This window comes from Lepeophtheirus salmonis, chromosome 8, assembly GCF_016086655.4.
Source record: "Lepeophtheirus salmonis chromosome 8, UVic_Lsal_1.4, whole genome shotgun sequence".
Lineage (NCBI taxonomy): Eukaryota > Metazoa > Arthropoda > Copepoda > Siphonostomatoida > Caligidae > Lepeophtheirus > Lepeophtheirus salmonis.
Window position 1 is genome coordinate 9,136,420 of NC_052138.2, and position 20,046 is coordinate 9,156,465.

General features: G+C 32.1%; 4 protein-coding genes and 1 long non-coding RNA gene across 5 annotated transcripts; 2 read left to right on the forward strand and 3 right to left on the reverse strand.

The window, feature by feature from the left end:
- Window positions 1-209: 209 nt before the first annotated feature.
- On the reverse strand, window positions 210-3,005 carry LOC121123248 (probable ATP-dependent RNA helicase DHX35). Its single transcript, XM_040718377.2, is given in 3 exon segments — window positions 210-2,426; window positions 2,429-2,654; window positions 2,731-3,005. Coding segments are annotated over 3 exon segments (1,893 nt in total). The 5' UTR covers window positions 2,935-3,005; the 3' UTR covers window positions 210-963.
- A 765-nt stretch (window positions 3,006-3,770) lies between these two features.
- Window positions 3,771-5,831, reverse strand: LOC121123211 (uncharacterized). The gene is made up of 4 exons (XR_005865943.2): window positions 5,691-5,831; window positions 5,222-5,600; window positions 3,960-5,146; window positions 3,771-3,892 (listed from the first exon to the last, which is right to left on the reverse strand). It is a non-coding gene; the product is annotated as an uncharacterized lncRNA (long non-coding RNA).
- Window positions 4,840-8,203, forward strand: LOC121123054 (metabotropic glutamate receptor 4). The gene is made up of 9 exons (XM_040718135.1): window positions 4,840-5,148; window positions 5,228-5,631; window positions 5,707-6,281; window positions 6,351-6,445; window positions 6,704-7,206; window positions 7,270-7,402; window positions 7,473-7,823; window positions 7,885-7,977; window positions 8,038-8,203. Exons 1-9 carry the CDS (start codon window positions 4,840-4,842, stop codon window positions 8,110-8,112), a joined length of 2,538 nt encoding a protein of 845 aa, XP_040574069.1. The 3' UTR covers window positions 8,113-8,203.
- A 4,087-nt stretch (window positions 8,204-12,290) lies between these two features.
- On the forward strand, window positions 12,291-14,671 carry LOC121122659 (DNA polymerase beta). Its single transcript, XM_040717688.2, has 3 exons — window positions 12,291-12,702; window positions 12,810-12,952; window positions 13,944-14,671. Exons 1-3 carry the CDS (start codon window positions 12,417-12,419, stop codon window positions 14,433-14,435), a joined length of 921 nt encoding a protein of 306 aa, XP_040573622.1. The 5' UTR covers window positions 12,291-12,416; the 3' UTR covers window positions 14,436-14,671.
- Window positions 14,672-15,852: 1,181 nt separating this feature from the next.
- Window positions 15,853-16,637, reverse strand: LOC121122660 (C-type mannose receptor 2). The gene is made up of 3 exons (XM_040717690.2): window positions 16,479-16,637; window positions 16,153-16,400; window positions 15,853-16,085 (listed from the first exon to the last, which is right to left on the reverse strand). Exons 1-3 carry the CDS (start codon window positions 16,576-16,578, stop codon window positions 15,891-15,893), a joined length of 543 nt encoding a protein of 180 aa, XP_040573624.1. The 5' UTR covers window positions 16,579-16,637; the 3' UTR covers window positions 15,853-15,890.
- Between the last annotated feature and the right edge of the window lie 3,409 nt (window positions 16,638-20,046).

The window sequence follows — 20,046 nt, forward strand, 5'->3', positions numbered from 1 at the left end:
TGATAGAAGATGAGGATAATTATTTATTCGTCGAATAATACAAATATAATCCAAACTCAATTTTGAAAGAAAAATCCTTCCAGCTTGCTTTTGTGCTAACGGGGCACATTTATGACATTTGTAAATTCAAATGATTCATTATATTACTTAAATAATAATATATTGTGAATATATAGATTTTCTACTACATAATATGTAACTTAGATATATTTATTTTGGTGTGAAGAGCATTTATTAAAACGTGTTGTATATATATTTTCATTATTTGAACAAATGATCTTTGAAGGCATAAGGTTTGTATTTCCCAGAGATTATTCAGCTCCTGAAAGTACTTTCGAAAAATATATAAAATTTTCTGTTATAATAAAACGTTGCTACATAATATTATAGATTATGCTAAAATATCCTATGGTTTCATATGTATAAATACCTACAAAAATTATTTATCATTCTCATTATTCATATTTAATTATATTTTTGATCATTTTGTATTGTATGTAGAACAATGTTCTTTCAAACTCAAAGAGCAAACAGTCAATGGATTCTGAAATATCAATAGAAATCAATGCAGAGTTTTTGTTTTTTTAAATTGTAAACATATTGTTTAGTTAATTATTCAAAAATATATGGAATTATATATTATGAAGACAAGTCCCACGCCCAAACTTCTTGATTGAGCATAGTCACAACGTAGCTATATCATATTAACAAATATAGACGTCAATTTCATAGAATTGCTGTACAAACATTCCTCAGGTGCACATCAAAAAAGTAGAATAACAACACATCGAAAAAGGATATATAAACTGAATGTATGTTGTGTAGTATATATTACAATAAATGATAATTAAGCTTAATTGCTTGGTGGTAGTGTTGTTTTTTCGTAGTAATGAGGTGCTAGAGTCTCCAACAATCCTGGCTCAATTACCGTGATATCCTTCATGTAAGTCTTATTTGTTTCTGTCAACTCTGTAAAAACAACCCAACTGTATACAGGACGGAAGTTGGGTGAATGGACAACTCTATATTTCCTCGTACAGTGCGATAAGATCCAGATACATGAAGATATGCAGCGTTTGGAAACAATCCAGAGACAATACATTTTAATAGCGTTTGTGTATCTGTTGTTAACTTGATTGGGATCTTGTAGCGTTTAAGTGTTTTGATGAGACGATCGTAGAGCTCACTCGCTCGTCTAAGGACTTTATATTTTAGAAAGTGACTTTGGCACCATCCCCGGGATTCATTTTCCTTTTTAAATGCGTTGAATACGTTAAGGAGGGTGAGCAAATCTCCCTCAGAGACCTCAAAGTTCCTTTTAGCAATCCGCCAGTCGTTGGCATTGCTTGATTTTTTGATAAATACTTCTTCTACTTGAAGCATTGCAACGATAGCACATATTTCTTGAGAGCAATCAAAATCCTCTGAAGTAAGCAACATTTTTGATAAATTAGGATGGATTGGAAATTCTGACATTCTTTCGCCTAGGGGAGATGTAAGAGATCCCTTCTCATCGATTGCTCCAAGAGCAAATAAAAGTTCTAAGCCGGATATCAAGTTCTTAGATGGAGGAGCAGATGGAAATTCAAATTTAACGATATTATCGATTCCAAGAGCCTTTAACTGAAGAACAGTAGATGCAAGGTCCGTTCTTTGCATTTCAGGGGGAGTGTTAATTCGAAGTTTCATAAAGTCACTTTCTGTACAAAGACGATAACATTTCCCTGGCCTTGTTCTACCCGCTCGCCCGGATCTCTGCTCAGCAGAGGCTTGAGAGACTTCAGTAACAATAAGTGAATCAATGTTAGTTTCCGGATTATACCACTTTAGCTTAACGAAACAGGAATCGATAACATAAACGATCCCTTCTATTGTGATACTGGTTTCAGCAATGTTTGTTGCAACAATTATTTTTCGAAGACCCCTTTGACTAGGTCTAAATACTTTCAATTGGTCCATGTATGGGAGTGACCCGTGCATTGGAAGGATAGACATGTTTAGACCATGCTTGGACTTTCCAATAGAAACTTCATACTCTTTCAAGAAACTTGTACATCTCTCCACTTCCTCCATCCCTGTTAAAAATATAAGAATGTCTCCAGGCGTTTCAATCGCATGAACCTTCACCGCCGTTTCAGCACATTCTTTAACATAGTCTGGACAAGGATTTGTCAAGTAAAATACATCCACAGAGTAGCTGGATCCTTCAACAGTCAAAATGGCAGAATTATCAAAGAAATCTCTAATAAATTCTGCATCCACTGTCGCAGAAGAAACGATCAATTTCAAGTCCTTCCTCTTGTTTAAAATTTTTTTAAGAAGTCCCATTAAAATGTCTACATGAACCGTTCTTTCGTGTGCTTCATCAACAATGAGAATGGAATAGTCACTCAACAGAGGATCCCCCATCATTTCTCGAATCAATTCCCTTCTGTCATGTACTTGATTTTTGCATTCCTGGAGCGATCATCAAAGCGAACAGAATACCCAACAATCTCTGGTTTTCCAACCTCAGACGCAACACGATCAGCAAGAGTCGTAGCAGCCACTCGACGAGGCTCTGTGATTCCCACAATTCCTTCAACGGACTCATAGAGAAACTGAGGCAATTGAGTGGACTTTCCACTCCCCGTCTCGCCAACCACAACCAGAGTCTAAAAAACAGTATAAATACACATACATTAATTAAGTGATAGATCTATCAACTATAGAGGAGACTCATTCACTCACCTGATTCTGGGACAAGAGGTAATGAATGTGATCCCTATATTTGGAAATCGGAAGTTTGGCTCTTTGGGCTTGAATTGAAGTAGATGGAGTTGCGTTGTATATGAAGGAGGTTTCTTTAAGTGGATCCAAGTCTGACCGGTCCACTTTCCATGAAGAGAATACATCCTCATCATCTTGAGGACGTAGGAATCCTCTCGAATGCATTTAATGAGCGGCAGAAAGATGTTTATGTAATTCACATTAAATTTAATGTAGCGGTTGTAATGTAAATAATAACAAAGGAAGAAGTTGAGTGACTTCATTTTGAAATTAATATTTCCGTCCATGTTTAATTTAATGGGTTAACCAAAATTTGATTTAAAATAAATATTAGTATATTATCATTTATCCGTAACTTTACATAAATCAAAGGATGAGTTTCTTTAATAATATTATAGAAATTTTATTTCGCATGAAATAATCAAATTTAGAATAATATGGAGAACTAGAAAGATCAACTTACCGACATCGACCAATAAAATGCATTAAAAAGTAAAAAAGATACTAATAAAATAATAAACCCGATGAAATCCGCATAAGTGAGTATTATATTCAAAGCATTTTCCGTTGCACCAACAAGAGCATTTCTGGATTTCATCATCAAACATTACTTTTCAATATCTTCAACTTTGTATCCAATTCTTCTTTTTTGACTACTCTTTGAAAAATCAAAATAATACTATATTCGATAACCGTTGCAGCAACAAATACGAGACAAACGAGGATCCAGACTTGTATTGAATTCATTTTAGAGCTGAGTGGGGAGGTAGCAGAGATGGTTATCGAAATGTTCACAAGAACAATAAATGTAGTGAATATAAGAGCTATTCTTGCAGGAATACTATCTGGTGGAATTACAAGGCTTATCCAACTCACAACGACAAATAGTCCGGATGGGAAAAAATAATTGATGACATAAGATTTGGGATTCCTTGATAATAATAGGATAAATCCAGTAACATCATGAAATTGAAAACTCGAATTAATTTCTGTTATTTGCTTTTTACAATTTTGGGAGTGGGGATAATTTCATGGAATACTCTGAAAACGTACTCCCATTCTTGAATCCATTTAAGTACTCCAAGTTAAAGGAAATGTGAGTATTTGGTATTTTAGATCCAATCTAAAATGAAATTGATATAAAACGTGGTACTTATAATAGAATATATCTCAATTTATACGTGAATTACTTGAAAATAACACTCCTGGGAGTCAAAAGGAAATTTATCAAAGTTCATTGGACACGAAATCCTAGTATAAATTCGAGCCTCATGGCAAAGTTCCTCATCATTTAAAATCATGAGCATTTCATCTTTATAAAAAGTCCCAAACACGGGCTCAAACATGTCCAAGTTATACACAACTAATTGGGGAAACCATATTAGGCTTCTAAATTAATGAGTGCCCACTTTAATCCTCCCTTGGGAACTCACGTTAAAGAGGAGTCTAGAATCAGTCTATCGAATTATAACTTTGATTTTTAATGTAATCATCTGCTTGTAGTCGTCAATGTCGAGGAATTCTGAAACATCAAAGCTGAGGCTCACAGAAGTAGTAGCACTGGGTGGAGGTTGTGACTTGTAGTAGTCCTTTGGAATAAATATTACATCACCTTTTGTTGATAATGTCGAGTATACTGATTTGGTTATACAACATATAATTAAGAGAAAGAAGGGCTACATATTGTATGGAATGCTCACGATTGACTACCTTGTAATACTCGTAATATATCTATCAAATATTAATTACTCGACTCCCTTGAATATTTCGTGGATGAATAATTGAAATATCACAGTATGATCCATATCACATAATTTATCTATAAGCAGGAGGTGGTTGGATAAATTATTAATTAATAATTATGGCTCTGATTGGAAAAAGAACATGATATTTAGTTTAATTCAATTCATCATACCATTCAGGATATGATAAGAGACTCGACGCAACATGGATTTAAAAAAAAAAATGAAAATTCATACAATAACATAAAATGAATCGTGATAAGGTGCATTTCCTTCGTAAAGTAAGTATGAATTAAATGATTTGTTAAAAGTTGTTACAGTAGAAAGGATGATCCAATACTTGTTATACATTCTTGTCTTCGTTCAAGCCAATTCATTGACACTAGGACAAAGTAGATGTCCAGATATAGAGGGTGTTCCCAAATATGACGACCCCCCCTTCATCTACAAAAGTGGTGTCACAGCACAGAAGACCATCACACTTCTTTCCATGTTTCCAATTCATGAGATTGGATGTAAGAAAATCCTGAGCGTCAAAAACTATAATGGACTTCAAAGAGCAAGGGCAATGCTCTATGCTTTGGAGAAAGTGAATGAAAGGGTTGCATCTGGAAATCGAAGTGTAGCTATAGATGCTGTGAGTACATAGTTCATGAAATAATGCGTGTCAATGTCAGTCCTACTTAAAAATCACATAATATGATATTCACATATAGATCATCTATTCCACTTGTTCAAATCAAATCTCGTCGGTAGGAACAACGGCTCATTTTATCAACACCTTTCCAATAGGTCAAATTGGTGGATTTGTTGGATGCTCCTATAGTTCAACTTCAGTGGAAGTCTCAAAAATTCTTCAGGCATATAACATTTCTATGATTTCATATGCAGCAACGTCCAAGGATCTCTCCAATAAGTTCAACCATCCCCTTTTTGGCCGAACACTACCCTCAGATTCGGCCCAGGCAAGAGTAGTATTTGATTTGACTCAAGAGTTAGGATGGACTTCTGTGACAATCCTTGTGTCAGAGAGGAGTAAATATTCGGAATCTTTAAGGGATGCATTTTATGAGGCCAATAAATTGAGCACTAAAAAAATGCACATTTGTTCAGTAGAAAAGTAATGATCAAATTTTAATTATTTAGTCACATTTTAATACCAACTTTTTAAAATCTTACATGAATGAATAAATAGTTTCCCGAAGTCAATTGATAACTTTGAAGATAAGATCCATTTTGATGATATAATTCATCGTATTCTTCAATCAAAGGTTGATGGATTCATTGGATTTGTGACTGCTGATACAAAGCAGGCAATTTTTGATCATTTGAATGTGATGAATATCGATCATTATGCAAATATTCGTTTCATTGGAACGGATTCATGGGACATATCCTTTAATCCATCTAAGAAATTGTCACAAATATTTGAGAACAGCTATGTCGTTCTTCCGGAGTCTCCGAATTCTGCTTTGAAGGTACCTCTTGGGAAAAGAATTCGTAAGGAATTTCACTATGACAATGTTCCAATAGTAGAAGCCAATGGAAATAATTGGATGAATGCATTTTATGATGATTTTTATACGAAACCCTGTAAAGAAGATAGAGATTGTATGAAAAAACAATTTAATAGTTTAAAATTAGATACGAAAATAGACTTTGCTGCAGACACAATCCTTGTTTATTCCAATGCCTTTGAAAGGGGCAAAAACGAAGACTTCACAAAAAGATCCTTTTTTTGGGACTACGTCATGGTAGATGACTATGATGGTAATAATATATACATATAAATATATAACCTGTATAATTCATTAAATTTTTACTTTTGCAAATTTTTAGATATCTCCAAGATGAACTTTCAATTCGAGCCTTGTACGGGGGATCGCATTGTTTCCTACTCAGTCTACAGGCTCAATAAATTTGGAGAGTATGAGGTAACTCATTTTCAATAGTAGGGTGACCTTGACCTGGGCAGGGGGGAGTGCTTAGCTCAGAAATTTCTGACAAGCTGTTTAAAATTTTGTCAACGAATCTATTCTTTTACACTAAATACTTTGAAATTTGACAAAAAATAATTTGTTAGAGGGGTTATAACTTCCTCCAAGCACACCCCGAAGTCATAGGTCTGTCAAAGAGGATTAATTGTATGAAACATTCTAATGTCATTTTTTTATTGTTGCTTTTTCAAATAGAAAATTGGAAGCACACACCATGATTTAGATCAAGTAGGTATGCTCGACACATTTCCTGCAACATTTGCTCGGATGCAATGTAGACCGGAGTGTGATCTTGCTGATGGACAATATGAAGACTTTCATTCCGTCTCTGACTGTTGTTATTCATGTGCGTATCTATCCTATAGACATTTTCGCCCCTCTCTTGGACAACAAGAGGAATGTAACGTTGGAGAATGGCCCAACGCAACGGATCATTATCGTTCATGTTACCCTTTAATTGATGCTGGACTTAACCTATCAGACCCATGGGTCATTGTATCTCTTTTTTTAGCCTCAATAGGAATATGCATTACTTCTTCGGTCATTTGTATAGGAGTCCAATTCAGGAAGCATCCTGTCTTCAAGAGTGCTTCTATGGAAATGGCCTACTTTATCTGGGCTGGTGTATTGATTTGTCATTTAAATACCTTTTTTATTATCCTTGTCCCTTCTGGAACTCTTTCCTGCTCTATTGAAAGGTTTTTTATATGACTGTGATTAAGGTCTAATATTCAAATTTATTATATTGTTTGTCTTTTTAGATTCACAAGAACTATTGGCTACACAGTTTTTCTCTCAGCTCTTTTACTTAAAACGCATAGAATATTCAAGATTTTCATCGGTCAATTTCAAGATATTGACTCTAATCTCCGTTGGATCAAGCCTAAATACCAAGTATCTCTAATATTAAATCCTTTTCATATTCTAATCTTTTATTTAAAATATGAACATATATTTTTTTTAGATCATCACTGCCTTTTGCCTCATTTTAATTCAATTTATAATTGTGTGCATTTGGCTCGGAATAGAGCCACCACGACCCTTTTCAGTCTATCCTGGAGAGCGTCATGTTAAACTTTGCATAACAGGAGCTGGCTCAACAAGTCTTGCCCAATTATATAACATAGGGATCTGTGTTGTAACAACAGCATATTCTTTTTTGTCTCGAAACGTACCTCAAAAGTTCAATGAATCTAGATTCATTAATATAACTATGTACTCCATTTGCATTGGTTGGCCAATTGAATTTCTATCCAAATCATTTTTGAGGAATATTTCCTCGGACAACATACATCAAAGAGGATTTCATCCAGAGGTTATTTGATTAACCATATTAAGAATCATCACTTCAAACCCTTCACATCTTTTATTTCCAGAAAAACATTGGCATCTCGACTTTGGTGACTTCCCTTTGCGCCACATTTGTGATCATCTTCCTTTTCAGCAATAAAATATATGTTATCTTTAAAGTATGTTTGACAAATTATTTTTTGATATACTTTTGTGCTAAAATAATAAAAATCTTTCAGAAACGAAAAGAGGGAGAAAATACTCAGAAAAGAGAAGGCTCGAAGCTCATTACAATGAAATCAATGGAATTATAAATACCCCCGTCAAATATTATTCTTATAAATTTTCGTAAAACTGTTGGTTTTTTTTTACATAGAAAATAAATAGTTAAATTATTTTAATCAATATGATGTGTCATAATTTTATTTATTTATACGTCGATTTTTATTTTGAGTTAAAATGAATGCTTTTTTTGAATTTTTTAATCAAAATAAGTAATATGTATTTCAATAAAACGCATTGAGTGACTGTTATCTGTTGGAAAAATTATGGAATCATGTCCCAAAATTTCAATGCATACACCAACAAAATCTATGTAATTAATTCGAACCATGTAATAGTTAATAAAATTACTATAATAAGAAAAACAAAAATAAATAAACCAGTAAACGATTCGAAAAGAAGAATTGCTAATCCTTTTTCATTAATATTAGAGATGATGGATTATTCATACTAGAAAGGACTCATGGATTGACAAACAAGCATAATATGAGGTATCATTATTCCAATAGAAAAAAAAAAACATTTATAGTATTTTATGTTGATAAATAGGACATAATATTTTGTTTACAACAGAAAATCAATAAGAACAACGTATAAACTTCATTTATTTATACATTATCCATGAAGCAAATGGATTTAAGGCAAAATTAACGGTCACCGAATGGTACCTAATTTACTTCATAATATGAGGTGGGGGAGGTATGACTTAAGCCAAATTTTCTTATAGCCACATATCTTGGAAGCATTTTTGCAAATTTAAATTTTTTTTTTTATTGAGTGCTTAGAATAAATATACTTTTGCATCTCAAAATTATGGCTAAAATTAAATTTGATTAAGTATTTATAGTAATTTATTAACGAGTATTAGAGAGGTTGCTGAGTGTTATTTTAAAACTTCCGAAAAATATGGCAACATTGAATCATTAATCAATTTTAAATATCTTCATTTAAAAAAAATTACTAGAATGAAAATGTCATGTATGAAAGTTTATAAACTATACAATCCAATTAAGCCTCAAACCAATTTTTGCACAATGGGAGACTATTAGTATAAACGTTTAAATAAAGGGGCTGTACATCCACATCAGCTTCACTTTATTACTCAATACATTATTCTCAGAAATACTAGTTGAAAATAAAAAAATATTAATTCATATATATTTTGATTCATTATATAAAACAATTATTATTATATTTCATCTTATAGTTTAGAGTAAAGTACTTGTAAAATCAGAACGATCTTTGAGGTAAATGTTTGGTAGAAAATTAGATCAGAATTTAATACCCGTGGTATGGATCAATTTAAATTTTAAAATTTAAAACCAAACTAATTAGATTATATCTAGCTTTGGTTCTAATTACATCCAAATCTGTGACATGGGGTGAAAAATTCTTCTTTTTTGTGTTGAAAAAATTGTAACAAATCTATCCATAATAGTGAGAAGGTACACAATTTCAATTTTATTAATAATTACACTTCACATAAATATAAATTATATCCAGAGACAGATTTCCTCCAAAGTATCTCGAATTAACTTAGAACAATGGGTTTTTATACTATCTGGAGGAGCACAAGCTCCAATCACACAACCTTTTTGTGGTGAATAACATTATTTTTGATAAGCAATTTCTGTTGCCTAACTTGTATGGACTTTGTACAATTACAGAGCTATTATATTTGTCGTAGTATTATTGTCATAAGCAAATCTTCCATTTCTGGCTAATATTTAACATTCCAAAAAATTGTTCTTGAGGCAAGCAACAGTGATGGACTCACTGCATATTTACAACTTAAAATCAAATAACGCAAAAAAGATTGAATTAATGCTTGAAACTGATGAATTTGGCCATGAAAAAAAGTATCAACTTCAGGATGTGTTTCATTCGACCAAATAGTTAATTAACATAAAATATTATTCATCTCCTGATCTTGGAATATTAATGTGATTAATTCATAATGTTGGTAGAGTCCAATTTATTTGGACACAAAGTCGAATGGATTTGAAATCGTAAAGTCAAATATTGGAATTAGAGCCAGGATCACAAATATTATTCCAACTATAAGTTAAGAATAATTTATGCTTGAATGTTTCTAATTTAAATGAGACTGTTTATGTTGATTGATTATTTTTGGGATTAAAATTTAAATATATTTTCTAAATGTTTATTTTGTATTGTCTCTTGAGGTTGGATTTATAATATTCAGAGATCCTGGCTCCGAATGAAACTATTTGAAAATTTGCTACTCTTAAACTATAGATAAATATTATTTATGTTCCAAATTATACTCCGTGTTTAAGTACATGTCAAATTTGATTTTGCTGACTCCCGGCTCACTTATCAGGCATGCTTATTACTTCATGAGAAAAATAAATTATTTTGTTCCTTTTAAGCTCAAGATTGGTGATATAGGAAATCGATATAGTCTGACTGATGTTTCCAATTGGGCACCAAATAATAAATATTCCTAAGAATCTTGTTCATCCCAATGAATTAATTACATTATTAATGCAACATTAATGGGGATTATTTCATTTTATTAGAATAATAATATGAAATTACCAAATTCATTTAACTCCATCCGATTTCATTGACTCTCCCGCTCAATTAAATATTATTACATAAAATTACTACATTATTGTTTTTCTTTTAAGCTCATTAATTGGGGATATGGGCAATTGATAAGGTATGTAATTATTATATATGGTTCCGCTGGGTAACCAACATATGAATACATAAACATCATTATGAACTAATGGCATTAGTACTATTTAAAGATCAATGGAGGATATAATATTTCATATTATTTGAATATAACTTACTACATAATCTACTACAAGCACGTTTTGAAGTTGAAACGTTATTTTTGAAGGGCAAATTCATCAGTCAATATTTTTTTTAATATTTATCCTAGAAAACTATTTAACATATATTTACTTTGACTTTTAGTCGTAAATATCCAGTAAATATCACTTTTGCCTCAAGAACAATTTATTGGGATTTCAAATATTACCCCAAAATGGAAGAGCTGCTTAGAAGACCACGTGATACTTATTTAAAATTACAACTACGACAAATATTATATGTTTATAATTGTACAAAGTTCATATGAGTTCACCAAGTTGAATTTATCATCAAAAATGATTGTTTCCACCATAAATGGTTGCATTATTTGAGTTCTTGCTCCTCCGGATAGTATGAGAACTCATTACTAATTACTTTAATTTCTTAAATACGAATTGATGAAATCCTACGCTTAGAATTGCATGAGGAATCAGTTATCCACAATTACGATGAATCCGTTATACCAAGAATAACTCGATGTTACTTGTTCTATTATTAACATTGGAATAACTGAGATTATAAACAGTGTAAATTTACTGTTTATGCTTTCATAGACGTCATACATTGCATCATTATTAGAAGACGCCCTTTTGGCGACTTAAAGTTGATATTTTTTCTACATAAATTGGACAAACTTCCAATAAATCTTGTTGAAACTCCCAACAAATAGCTTTAAGAATAAGTCAATACTTAACAAAAGAATCGAAGATTATTTGATGCCAATGATAGACAGTGATATTTGAATGAGACGAAAGTAATATCTTCTCAAAATCCCTCTAAAATGGATAAAATTGTACATTTTGTTTTTTTGATTGAGTTAGGACGAGAAAAGTAAGATAATAAGAGAAAAACATCTTATTCTTTACATTATAATAGTTAATTTTTTATCTACAATATGGAAATAAGATTTTATAACGATGTAATAACATATTTTAATACATTTTAAGGTCAGATTTATAATACAGCTAGGCAATAAAGGGATTCATTTTGGATAGGGTGTAAGGTTTATGTCCTTTCAAATGTTGGTCTCAATTTGACATCCAACAGTTCACTGTTTTCCTTAATATGAATAAAACAGGGTTTTTATTGTTATAAATCTTGGCTGTTTAGGTTCCCAAAATGACCGACATCAACAATGATGACGTCAAATGTCAATACTCTAATGATGATTGATGATATGCGACTACATCTTCAAGGAAAAAAAAATAGCCCTCCATCTCTTTCGTACTCTTTACATAATAAAAATATTAATCAATAAATCGGTCGTAATATTATTTCTTTATAAATTGCATGAGTAATACACCATTGTCAAGGAATATATATGAATATAGTGTTAGACCACTATAGACCAATTCAAACAATAATTCGGTAAAAAGTCATCTACAGCTGAGCTATTATATATGGACCAATGACGTGCTTCACTCACATAAAAAGAAGGCAATAGCAAATGGGTCTTTTTAGTTATTCATAATTCAACTCATTCAAATTCAACATGAGCAAACGTAAAGTATCTCCAACTAAATCTTCTATTAATAATTTAAATGCAGATTTTTGTGAATTGCTAAATGAATTAGCAACTTTTGAGCAAAATGTTAATGGAAACAAATTTAAATCGAATGCCTATCGTAAAGCAGCGAATGTATTGTCAAAACATTCAACTCGGATCACCTCTGGAGATGAGGCAAGGAAGTTGGATGGTATCGGAGCTAAGATTGCGTTAAAAATTGACGAATTTATTGAAACTGGTAACTTGAGAAAGTTGGATAATATCCGTACAGGTATTAAATTCCTTTGAGTTTATAACAAATTGACAGATAATTATAATTATACTAACTAAATAATTAGGTTATATGTAAAATACTCATTTCCGAAATGTCTTTTACAGATGACAAAGCTAATGCAATCAATCTATTGACTCGTGTAATTGGGATTGGTCCTGTCAAAGCCAGGGAATTGGTGGAAAATGAAGGTATTCGTACAGTTGAAGATCTTCGTAAAATAGAAGAAAAGTTGACTAATGCACAGAAGGTAGGTTTAAAACATTTCGACGATTTTGAAGAAAGAATTCCAAGGAACGAAGTTGATTCCATACTTCTTTAATTAAGAGAGCTTATAGGAGATCTTGACAAGGTAATTAAAAAGTGTAGTGTAATGAATAAATGTGTATGTGTGAGCTCACGAAGAACTCTGCAGGAGACAATGTTAAGAGAATACTTTAAGCTTGTAATATGAGTAATCCGCTTATATGCAAACCAATACTATTAATACATTTATTGAATTTACTCTTGTATTGAGGATACATGTAATAACGATATGTTTTCGTTCGAAAGTCGGGATCTCGTCTCATAGTTTCCAAAGATAACATCAAAATTTTAGATTACTTAAATGAACTCAAAAGTGCATTTATCATGTTTTATGTTCTAAGATTAGCAATTTGACCAATTTAACGCTTTTTTAATAATATCATCAGAGTCGCCATCTATTGTTAAAAAACTCAAGATTTTTTTAAACTAACTATCTCCTGAAGAATGTTGAACTTATTTTTTTACAATGGGTACATTACTTTGACAACACAATAAATACTCAATTCTCTCTAGAACCGTAACTACGAGAGAGAGCAATAGTGAGCCGTGCCAACCCAAAAAGATGTGAGCGCTCCCCCAACTGAAATTTACACATAATTTAAACTTTAACAAGTATTTATTTTTTAATTTGTCATCCAGAATCATGACCAGTGAGGGGTGTACTATTAACATAAATGTTAGATTAAGTGTCTTTTCTTTTCATTCAGCTTTTTGGTCTTTTATATAAAAAAGGCCATTAAAATATATAAATAAAAATGTAATCCCTAGCTTGTAAAGCTGAAGAAAAGTACTAGTCACACCCCTTACTCCTAATAGAATTTGGAGTGCCCTTCTTTGGATATAGATCTGGTTACGGGTCTGATTCCCATGTTAATATTATATTGCATATTTTATGTATTAATAAATATACATAATTATACTTTAATTTTTTAAAGACATATACAATGACCATCTGCGGATCCTATCGAAGAGGCCTCCCCACGAGTGGAGACGTCGACGTTCTCCTCACACACGATTCATTTACTTCATCTTCCACTAACGATTCTCAAAAGAAAGGACATCACCTAGCCAAAGTCGTTAGTTCCCTTCAAAAAGCCAAGTTTATAACAGATACCCTTTCGCATGGTCCTACAAAATTTATGGGCGTTTGTCGTCTCACATCAGATTCGAAATATCGTCGACTTGACATTTTATTACTCCCAAAGGATCAATACTATTGCGGAGTGCTATATTTTACAGGGAGTGACATGTTCAATAAGAAGATGAGAGCCCATGCCTTGGAAAAGGGATTCACTCTGAATGAACATAGTCTCAGACCCATAGATGAGGCTCAGCTTCCCCTCGATCCACTTCCCGTTAGTTCAGAGGAAGATATATTCGACTACATCAGCTTTGACTACAAAGACCCAGAGGAGAGATCCCTTTAATTAATTAATTGCTAATTATTTTAATGATTAATAACAAATGGTGGACTTTTCACTGGATGTATTTAACAATACATATCCTATGTTTATTATTCACAAATCAAATTGAACCCTGAATTAAAATAACAACTTTTATAAGCGAGGACGTTTCTCGATTTTTGCAATAAGAATATTCAAGTTAAAATATGATACAACTTAATAAAAAAGAAAGGAGTAATAAACAATAATGAAAAAATTGACTAGTCACGGGTGAGTGTTGGATTCATTATTGCTATTAATTATATAGGAGACAGGTAAATATGGAACTAACGAAGAGAAATTAAAATAAATGTTAGTTATAAAAGTTGTCGGAAGATTTTGATCAACTAATCATCGTCATCGTCGTCCTCCGGTGCGAAAATATCATTGTCTTCAAGGAAATTAGCCATTTTCTTGGCAGCAATGGCTCCGGAGTAAATCCCTCCCAAAGTCACAATGAGAACTTTAAGGAACGTGAGAGGCTGTTCACGAAAGAGTTTTGGCCGTTTGTCAACGAGCATAAATGTTTGTCCACCCTCTACATAGGTACTTTGATGTCGGACACATGTTGAAACCACACCGGGATTCCGAAATAGTCCTCTAATCCTTGAGACAAGCATCCTTTCGCAGTCTCTGATGTCTCTTTTCACTTAGTTTCTCTCTCTGTATTTCTTTACTTTTCTATCTGTGTGTCTCCAAGTCAGCTCTTCTTCTATTTTTTTTCTTTCTCTCTCTCTCTTCTGCTTCAGCATTCGTTTTATTTTTTAATCTCTCTAGCTATATTAGGGGAGACCGTAGAGGAGTTGCATCACCTTTTATTTTTGACCCAATTACATGAAGCTGGTTTAAATTTGAACACAAGATACCTTTATTATTTTGATCTATTTAGACATTATGCTAGTCAATATTTGTTACACTAATTCCATTTGAATGCTGCAGACTGTCTCCTTTGCTAGTAGAGGAGGAAATATTTAAACAAAAAAACTCTAGTAGAAACAATTCCAGGATAAATTAATCAAAACGATAATGGATAATGTAAATGTATGAACACATTATACAAATGTCAATTACATTACTTGTTGGTTTTCCTAGTATTTAAGCAATATATATATTTTTTTAATTTCTCCAAAATAAGGTAATTTTCATAAAATTATATCAACTGATAGCTGAATAACATATGATTCTATTGATATCAGTTACTAGAAAAACAAAGTAAAACAGACTGCTTTATATTATGAAATTATGAGGTAAAGGAAGTGATAGATGTTTAAGAATAAAGGCTTTTTTCAACCATTCACAGTCTCCCCTATGTTTTTAATATGGGTTATGTAAATTTTTTCTTTTTCCTTCTCTTTTAGCCTTTGCCAAAGCGGAAAATAGTGATAGAATGAGTACATAATCATTTGATTGATTAATCATCTTTTTTTTTTAATGTTTTATTTAGATAATAATAGCCTCGTCTTCACATAGTACATATATTTCATCTTTTATCACGCAATCCGAGTCAGTCCATGCATAGTTATTCTCATGCTTTGCAATTGCACAACTCATGGGAATACCCTCATCCTTTTGTTGACTATCCCAATTTTTATATTTGGCGATCTGATTTGCAATGGGCCAATACCATTGCCCACTCTGAAATTAATGTTAGATAGTAAGAATTAAAGGATACAGTGGCTATAAAAGATTCTAATTGACTTACTCTAGGATTAAAAGTGACCCCTAGCCAAATATCCACCTCTTCATGCTTCATAAAGTTAATGACTCCCTCCTGCGTCTTTTCATCTAGAATTTCAATTATATTTCCATTTATTTGATGACATAGCTCCAGTCCAAATTCTTTACTTCGAGTAATCACAGCGGACATCAATTTAAAACACTTATTGGAACTCGGATCTAAAGTATAGGGCTCCTCACATTTCAAGTTATCTGGATGAGGCTCCGTATTTCCTGCAAGATAATGTACAAAAGTCTATTTTTAGTTCGATTCTAACAAAACACATGATGGTAAGTAACTTTCCATCTTACCATGCCGGCTTTTCACCAATAGTACAACCCCTACAATCCCAGCTATGAAAGCCAGGATCACGAAAAAACTTATAAAAATAACTCCACTTTTTTTAGACATCTTTAACGAGAGACTTATATAAATAACATGCCGTTTAGGAGTGATTCACTTTCCCTGTAATCACACATTCCCAATTATATTTTACACAGGATGCTACAAACATAAAGGCTTTTTTGTGTGATAAGTCGAACATCTCAAGTGAAGGACAGTATATCATTATCAGGCTTGGGCACGTTTTTCCGTTCTTTTGTTCATTTTCTGAAATATCTCAAATCGTCATTGAAATGTGGGGAAAAATTATGGAAAACTAAATATGAGTGTTCCCGCGGCTACATGACAACCAATCTAGTAAATATGGAGTTTATCAAAATAAACGTATTTGAATATTGTATTAAATTTTTCTATAATGAAGCCAAGTTATTTCATAAAACATAGTTTATAAGTCATATCTGTTCTAATGACCACCTGTTTAAGCGTGTCACTGCAGAAAATGGGTAGATCCAGTGTGATTTAAGAGATCTTCTAAACTAAGCGGTCGCTTTTTCAGCGTCCCTCACCTGACCACTTAATACATATTGATGCGTTCTGGGCCCTCTGCAGGGGAGGGCCTTGGTCGTAATTTGTAAGAATTGACAGTAAAAAATGGATATAGTGTGTGTACAGAAATTGTTTTAATTCACCTGATGAGAGGGTACTTCTATCAATACAAATAATGAAAATTACTTGAGGTGAAACTTCGTTGTAATTTTAACTTTTTAAATAATTCAGCCTACTTTTTGCTACTCTTTTTACTTTAGTCTTTCGAGCGCTCACTAACATAAACTAACAAACCCATGTTCCGTCTATGCTAAATACAAAACGACTCCAAGATTTAACACATTTTTACAAACTCGTGTTTATATTTTAGTCACATCTTAATATATACTGAAAATGCATATGAATTATGAATGATAAGCATTGGAGAGCAATAAGAAACAGATCAGTGCTGCATATTCGACGTCATACCCACACACCTACAATATTTCATTAGTACGACTTTATTATTGTTTCTTATATCTAAAATATATTTGGAATATAAAATATTTTGCTAGATGCACAAGAAATGGAATGGATCCAAATCTATCTATTGCTAATACAATCATAAGTTTTGGAAAATAATTTATATACTCGTAACTCACCTTGAACCCTGGACAATGTTACACTTATCTCTGATGACATTGACTATTCACAAGTCTAATTAATGATCTAGCACGGCTAGATGCTATGCTCCACCCCATATAACAATTTAGACTTTAGAAGCGTTTGGGAATTGTGATTGTATGGACTAGAGAACACGTTTAAAATTTGTGTAGTAAACTTATAAATTATTTAATTAATAAGTTTAATAAACTAATAGTACTTAATAACCATTTGGAAAATAACTTTTGAATACTCAATATAAGTGTTACATTATAAATAAGTTTGTTTTACATAAATGTTAATAATTTTGGTTGCCAGAGTCGGAGTTCGTTCAAATTCTCCGACTCCACCAAAAATGGCACCGACTCCGACTACGTAGCATTATACATTAGGGAGCACTGTATACAGTAGTTGATCACTCTTCCCCAACCTCTTATGATCTTGCTGGTCATTTGCATAGTCTTGAGGTTTGATATACTGAGCCGAAATCTGGAATTTCATAGAAATTGAAAAATATTTCGTGTTAGTCCATTCTTATTTTCGATCAGTATTATCCCGCCAAAAAATTCTTTGTTCTAAGTTTTCTCTTTTTCATATTTTTTTAAATGACAAAGGAATATTTGCATAAGTGATCTACTAATTTGTTAAGGCAGAAAGGAAATGCGAAGTGTAAAGCCACAATTTTTTTTATTAGAGTGTCCTAGTACAACATGTTTATCTTATGGGATCAAAATTTCCTAAAGTGGTTTTACGTGTTCAGGAAAAACTAAAAGAAAGCATGCCATTTTTCCATAGGAATGGCAAGAAAATTATATTGAATAGTCTGAAGTAAATAATAGTAATAGTAATTAAGATATTAAGACAAAAAGAATATTTACTGTCGGATCAAAAGACAAAATTTGTAAAAAAAATTGCTGTCAGGAATAATGTTTTAGTCCCATCTTAGACGAAAGTAATGGCAGCATTGATCAAATCAAACAATGCTGGCTTAAAGATGACATTCAAGTCATGCTCAAGCCTACAAATATTGTATTGAAACAGTTGTTAGTACTGCAAAAGATATTAAAGTTCCTAGAAACTCCCATTCATTATGGAAATGTACTGAGATTGAAAACTCATGAAATCTTGAAAATCCTAATTGATTGGAAGACATACTAGTTTCGGGTGCTAAAGAGTACAATTACTTGGTGTTCCTACACTATCACACTAAATAATCGATCTACTCGGACAGAGAATTGCAAAGACTACAGTTAATTTATTAGTGTTTAGGAATGTACATAAAAAATATTAGGCATTGGTTTTGGACACAACAGCATCAAACACTGACAAACTATCTGAGACTTGCATATATATTCAATATTTATAAAGGAGAGAAATATTGTGCATTGCTTGTATACATCATATTGGAGGAAGATTACTTACACATTCTTGGGATGTACTAAAAATTGAAGAATTAAAAAGTCCTAAAGTTTCTTTATTTTGAAATTTTGTTTGAAATATTAAAATACAAAATATGGATTGGCTTTCAATATCTAGAATAAGAAGAGACATGGAAAGACACAACCACAAAAAAAAAAATATATAATTTCACTCTTTATACAAGTTTTGGAGTTTGAATTTTCATGAGGGGACAATAAAGAATTAATCCAGCTCACACACACATTTATCTTTGTGAAGTAACTCTGAAATTAAAAAAAAACACCTGGAGCTCTTTGCAATGCTCCGATGATAGCAAAAAATGAATACTTAATTAAAATGATACTACTATCATATCAAATAAATTAATTGCCTCAAGAAATAGTGTTTTACCCTGTGTAATTGGAAACAATTTGTAAATTGTTATATTCCATTGTGTGTAACTGTCCAATCCTCAACTCCTGCTCCGGTAAATGATTTTTTATCTAAATTATACTGTCCTATACTAATATAAAAGTATCAGGAGCGGCTATCAATGTAATGAAGTTGTATATGTTGTGCTTGACAGAAGAATGGGTTCCATTAGCATTGTTTAGTGAGTATATCGATAAAGCAGGAAAATGTGGATTAGGGCCAGAATTCTAAAAATAGAAAACCCTTTAAATACTTAAATAGACAATGTACTGGATTGGGAACAAATACAATTTTTCAAATGTACCTAAAAAATACGTTTGGTGTGTCAGAATTCCTTGGGCAAGATAGTTGGGTGTTATTTTGTATATTGAATATCAGCTCTGATTTTTTAAAGACACCTGTATCTACATGGAAATCAAAATGTAGCTATATTAATATAAAATAATTTATGGAGAACCAATTTGTTGTGAATGATGGAACAGAGGAAGGAGTGAAGCATTGCAAAGACTATCTAAGCAC

Bases quoted from the DNA above. Each gene is read 5' to 3' on its own strand.
- LOC121123054 (XM_040718135.1), top strand. From the start codon at position 4,840: ATGATCCAATACTTGTTATACATTCTTGTCTTCGTTCAAGCCAATTCA. The intron at 6,282-6,350 runs GTAATAATATAT...GCAAATTTTTAG, and splicing joins CATGGTAGATGACTATGATG to ATATCTCCAAGATGAACTTT. The intron at 7,978-8,037 runs GTATGTTTGACA...AAAATCTTTCAG, and splicing joins AAATATATGTTATCTTTAAA to AAACGAAAAGAGGGAGAAAA.
- LOC121122659 (XM_040717688.2), top strand. From the start codon at position 12,417: ATGAGCAAACGTAAAGTATCTCCAACTAAATCTTCTATTAATAATTTA. The intron at 12,703-12,809 runs GTATTAAATTCC...TGTCTTTTACAG, and splicing joins GTTGGATAATATCCGTACAG to ATGACAAAGCTAATGCAATC. The intron at 12,953-13,943 runs GTAGGTTTAAAA...AATTTTTTAAAG, and splicing joins AGTTGACTAATGCACAGAAG to ACATATACAATGACCATCTG.
- LOC121122660 (XM_040717690.2), bottom strand. From the start codon at position 16,578: ATGTCTAAAAAAAGTGGAGTTATTTTTATAAGTTTTTTCGTGATCCTG. The intron at 16,401-16,478 runs GTAAGATGGAAA...ATTATCTTGCAG, and splicing joins ATTGGTGAAAAGCCGGCATG to GAAATACGGAGCCTCATCCA. The intron at 16,086-16,152 runs GTAAGTCAATTA...CATTAATTTCAG, and splicing joins GGGTCACTTTTAATCCTAGA to AGTGGGCAATGGTATTGGCC.